This window comes from Morone saxatilis, unplaced genomic scaffold (genome assembly GCF_004916995.1).
Source record: "Morone saxatilis isolate NCDOM2014 unplaced genomic scaffold, NCSU_SB_2.0 Contig3, whole genome shotgun sequence".
In the NCBI taxonomy this organism is placed as follows: domain Eukaryota; kingdom Metazoa; phylum Chordata; class Actinopteri; family Moronidae; genus Morone; species Morone saxatilis.
The window spans coordinates 50,411-55,211 of record NW_023339873.1 but is presented as its reverse complement, the minus strand read 5'-3'; the positions used below and the strand labels follow the sequence as shown (position 1 = coordinate 55,211).

The window sequence follows — 4,801 nt, the reverse complement described above, 5'->3', positions numbered from 1 at the left end:
AAGTAACAAATGCATGGATTAGTTTTTCTGCATCTGTCTGTGATAGGATGTCTAATTTTTGTAATATTACGTAAATGAAAGAAGGCAGTCCTAGAGGTTTTTTAGACTGACGCCACCTGCTGGTACGGAGAGTTATTACCTCTGGAACATACGTGCTGGTTGTCCGTTGGCTGCAGTTGCTGTGTCCTAGTTGGACGACACACTGGAGACAAACAGTCTGCTGTTGATGGCGTCATCCTTGGCTGAGAATAACGTTAGCTAGCTCAACTAGCGCCACAGACACAGCTAACGTTAGCTATAGCTGGTGGGTGTAGTTTGGTACAAAGAAAATAGTTGTAAAGTAATTTGAACTAACTTTACCCTGCTCTGTGTCTGTCAGGTGTGTGTTAACATTATCCTGCTCTGTGTCTGTCAGGTGTGTTCACAGCTCCTGTCAGAGGACTTTACTTCTTCAGCTTCACAGCTGCAGATTACCTGAAAGGTTACATGGGTCTCTACCTGTATAGGAACAACCAGCCAATCATCTTCAACCTGGACCTGAACGACCACGGTGGCTACGCCTCCTCGTCCAGTGGCGTGGCTCTGCAGCTGGAGGAGGGCGACAGAGTCTGTCTCAGTCTGCCTGCCAGCTACCGGCTCTATGACGACTCCCGAAACTTCAGCATCTTCTCCGGGTTCCTGCTGTTCCCCCTCTGACAGGACAGTCCCAGGATTACAGGAAGAGTGAGACTTCCTCTCAGCAATAAACTACCCTTTCAGTTGTCAAACTGGGATGGAAAGAGTAGACTTTTGTTTTGATAGGGCGAGAGACTTGATGGACTTTCTGAAGACAATAATGAGTCATTTTACATCTCTGAGGCTAATAAACATCAATAAACAGGAATAACTAATGAATAACTTCTGTTAGAGTGTGAACAGAAACAGGAAACTGTTTTAGAACAAAGTTGGATTTCAGCATCACGTACAAAAACTAACCAACAATTGTTGCTGAGATCTTTTCATGTTGAGGTCCATTTAGTGGTTTTGTAGTCGTCTACAAACAACCGACACCCAACATCACATCAACGTTAGCTTTGTTGCTAACATAGGTGAAGTGCTAGCTAGCTACTGCTGGGTAACATTATTCAGCGTGGCTGGTTTGCAGCTGGCTGGCTAATGTAGATGTGTCAGTTGGCTAATGTTAGCTTTCCCAGCTAACGTGATCCATAATACTAACTTATGTATTCTGACAAAAAGTTCTGATTTTAGCCAACAATAAATGATGTAGCGGTACAAAGCTAATGATAGCTTTCTACTAGCCAAGAATTATGTGAGGCAGGGGAACCCAGCTAGCTAACCGTAGCTAAGCTAACTGGGGTTGTCCGGCTGGCTGTATCTTGGCTGCGTGATTTGTAAACAGTGAGCTAGTTAGTAGCATAGAATTAACGGTCCAAATAAAATATAGGAAAATTGATAGCTAACGTTATTCTAAATTATGATTGTCAGTTATTTTACAGCGTTCAGTGTTTGTCACTGTTGGCCGACGCCCAGGATGATGCAACAGGACACTGACTGCAGTTCACTGAACGGCCACTGGTGGCACTGTTAGTTACAGTTTAATGTTACATATAGAAGCTTTAATATTACAGTAAATTTGTTAGCACAGCTTCCTGTCTTCTGATCAATCAGTGAACAGATTCATACTGAACATGTTCAGTGATCAGAACCGAAGTGAAGGAAGCAGTCTGAGTGAAACGAAAGAACTGGCTGGCTTTGCTTTGTTCATGTCAGTGATTTATTTTATTTTTCAAAGCTGTAAAAGAAAATTCATCAAACAGTTTCTGAGAGTCTGGAAGACAAAGTTCTCATAAAAACCTCCAAACTCAAAATCAGTCTAAAATTTTTATTACATTTTGAGCAAAAACATGAAAAGATTTGAAAGTGAACTTTGAGCTGATTGTTTGTGAGAAAGTGGGCGTTACAACAAAATGTTAGAAACAATCAGATTTCAACCCAACAACCCCCTGAAAGTGTTACTCTAATGACAATTCTAAAAATGTACATTAAGACTTAAGAATTAAGAGAAAAACATGTTGGTCGGCGTGTAGACAGTCGGTCAGTAGTCGGACAATAAATACAAACACTCAAACTCACCGTGACCTTTCAGATTCAAGTGAACTCAGGAAAGAAAATGTACATCAAACATCTCATATTGCTGTTGGTGAAGTCTCTACAGTCTAACGTTAACAACAATAATCAAAGATCAATAATCCAAACGATCCGACAACTTCAGGGAATGAAAAAACTGTCAGAAAAACATCTTTAAAAAACAACTCCGTAAAAAGAGTCCACGTTTAAGATTCTTGCATAAAAAATAATAAAAGAATCTAAATCAAAATGGCTTCAGGTCCTTCATCTGAGGAGGAGGAGGAGGAAGAGGAACAGGAGGAGGAAGAGGAAGAGGAAGAGGAGGAGGAAGGATATGGACAGAAAAGAAGGAAGAGGAGAGAGAGAGAAGAGGGGAAACAAAGGATGAATACATAGAAGATAACGATGGTGAAGGAATGAACACTGAGGAGGAGGAAGAGCTGAGGAGGAAGAGCTGAGGAGGAAGAGCCGAGGAGGAGGAGCTTAGGAGGAAGAGCTGAGGAGGAGCTGAGGAAGATGAGCTGAGGAGGAAGAGCTGAGGAGGAGGAGCTGAGGAGGAAGAGCTGAGGAGGAGGAGGAGCTGAGGAGGAGGAGGAGGAGCAGCTGAGGAGGTGGAGGAGTGTTGTTGCGTTTAGTCTGCGTTTTCTGTATTGATCCTCCTGTGAACCGCCTGCAGGAGGAGCAGAGAGTACTCCTCCAGCAGTGCCGCCGTCTTCACCTCCCCCACTCCTCCCAACCCCCGCTCTACTCCCAGCATGCTCGGCGCTCCGAGTGGCAGGCAGTCGAGCTCCGCCCTCATGGCTCTGAAGGCCTCTGATAGGACAATGGCCATCTGACGCTGGTCGGGGGCGGAGTCATCGGTGGATGAGCCACTCACCTGGAGGAGAGACAGGTGAGAACACACTGCTGAAGATGTCACTGATGGAGGCGGACCCCGCCAGCACGTTGGAACCGTGAGAATATGTCAGTAATCAATATCATTAAAATGTTAATAATAACAATTAATTATAATCAAACATTTAAAGATAGAAAAATATCAAAATCAATAATTTCAGATAATAAAATGTGAAAACGTCCTAATATAACAAAGTATTAGATTGTATTGATTATAACCTATATATCTATTTCTGATATCATTGTAGTGATTATAATCTGTTTCTGATATTACGTTATTGATTATAATGTGTATATCTGTTTCTGATATCACTGTATTGATTATAATCTGTTTCTGATATCACTGTATTGATTATCTGTATATCTGTTCCTGAAATTACTGTATTGATTATAACGTGTATATCTGTTCCTGATATTACTGTATTGATTATAACGTGTATATCTGTTCCTGATACTGTATTGATTATAATGTGTAAATCTGTTCCTGATATTACTGTATTCATTATAGCATGTATATCTGTTCCTGATACTGTATTGATTATAATGTGTAAATCTGTTCCTGATATTACTGTATTGATTATAACGTGTATACTGAACCAATTACTGACTCCTAGCTCGGTGAACGCAGTTTAACTCTCACACTGACTCTTGGTCAGTTGGCAGCACTAATATATTTATTATATATTATATATATTATTATTAGTATATTGTTTAATATTGTGGTTCCCACCGGATGCACAGACTCACCTTCCTGTACAGGTGTGTTGCTCTCTTGAAGCAGCTCTGCAGCTCATTGGTCAGAGCTCTGCATGTCTCCACGCTGATTGGCTGGTCTGCACAGAGAGAGGCAGAAGGTAAGTTCACTCTTTTCTAACTGAAGGATTTTAGTGGCAGCCATCTTAAGGAAAGGTTCAATGCGTCCTTTAGGACCCACAATTCTTTGCACATTAAAGTGACGTACCATCACCAGAAAGAAACAACACAGCGGCTGTTTTATGTTTGTGACACCATGTACGTAAAGATTAAGATCTTCTCCTTCAGAAGCAGTTAGGACTCATAAAATAATACATAAAGTTTCACTAAATGTATTTTCTCTGTACATGTATAACTGAATATCATTCAGTTCATTCGTTCTCTGTAATGTTGTTCCTTCCTGTCAGTAACTGATCTTAAATGTACTTTTATGTAGAAAGTCTGTCACTGTTTGTCTTTCATATGTTATCAATAAAGTTGTTTCTGTAAACGTACATCTGACAGAATGGAGGGAGTAAAGAAGAAGAGTGAAAGTCTCACCCGTCAGCACAGAGTGAGAGGCAGAGCCCCGATGGAGAGATGATAGGATGAAGGGATAAAGAGGATGAGGAGGAGGAGAGTCCAAACCTGCGTTGTCTCTCTGCTCCACGGTCTGAGGCTCCTCCTCCTGGCGAGGGGGAGTCAGCGGGGAGATGGAGACCGGGGGAGGCCGCGGTGAGGAAGACGACGACGAGGAGGGTGCTGGCGAGAAGGAGGCGAGGGAGGGCTTGTCGGGGAGCGGTCTGCTGCTTCCGGGGACCCGAGCCTGGAGACCGCGGGGGGGAGGGGCCACCTGGTTACCATGGTTACCCAGAGAAGAAGAAGAGGAGGCGGCGGCGACAACGACCGGGACAACGGCAGCATGCGGGGGCGTGGCCAGAGCTACGTTTGAGGGCACCACGGCAACGAGAGGAGGTGGAGTCTCTTTGACCTGAGAGGAGGAGGTTACCGCCGCCACCGCTGATGATGTGACTGAGGGATCGTCGGC

At 43.3% G+C, this 4,801-nt stretch overlaps 1 protein-coding gene across 1 annotated transcript in view; it reads left to right on the top strand.

The window, feature by feature from the left end:
• LOC118336836 (complement C1q tumor necrosis factor-related protein 3-like) overlaps positions 1-696 on the top strand; it is a 4,575-nt gene extending 3,879 nt beyond the window's left edge. The window contains exon 6 of the mRNA XM_035673583.1: positions 416-696. Within this exon, the coding sequence (XP_035529476.1) occupies positions 416-696 (281 nt within the window). The remainder of the gene's footprint in view (positions 1-415) is intronic.
• Positions 697-4,801: the final 4,105 nt, after the last annotated feature.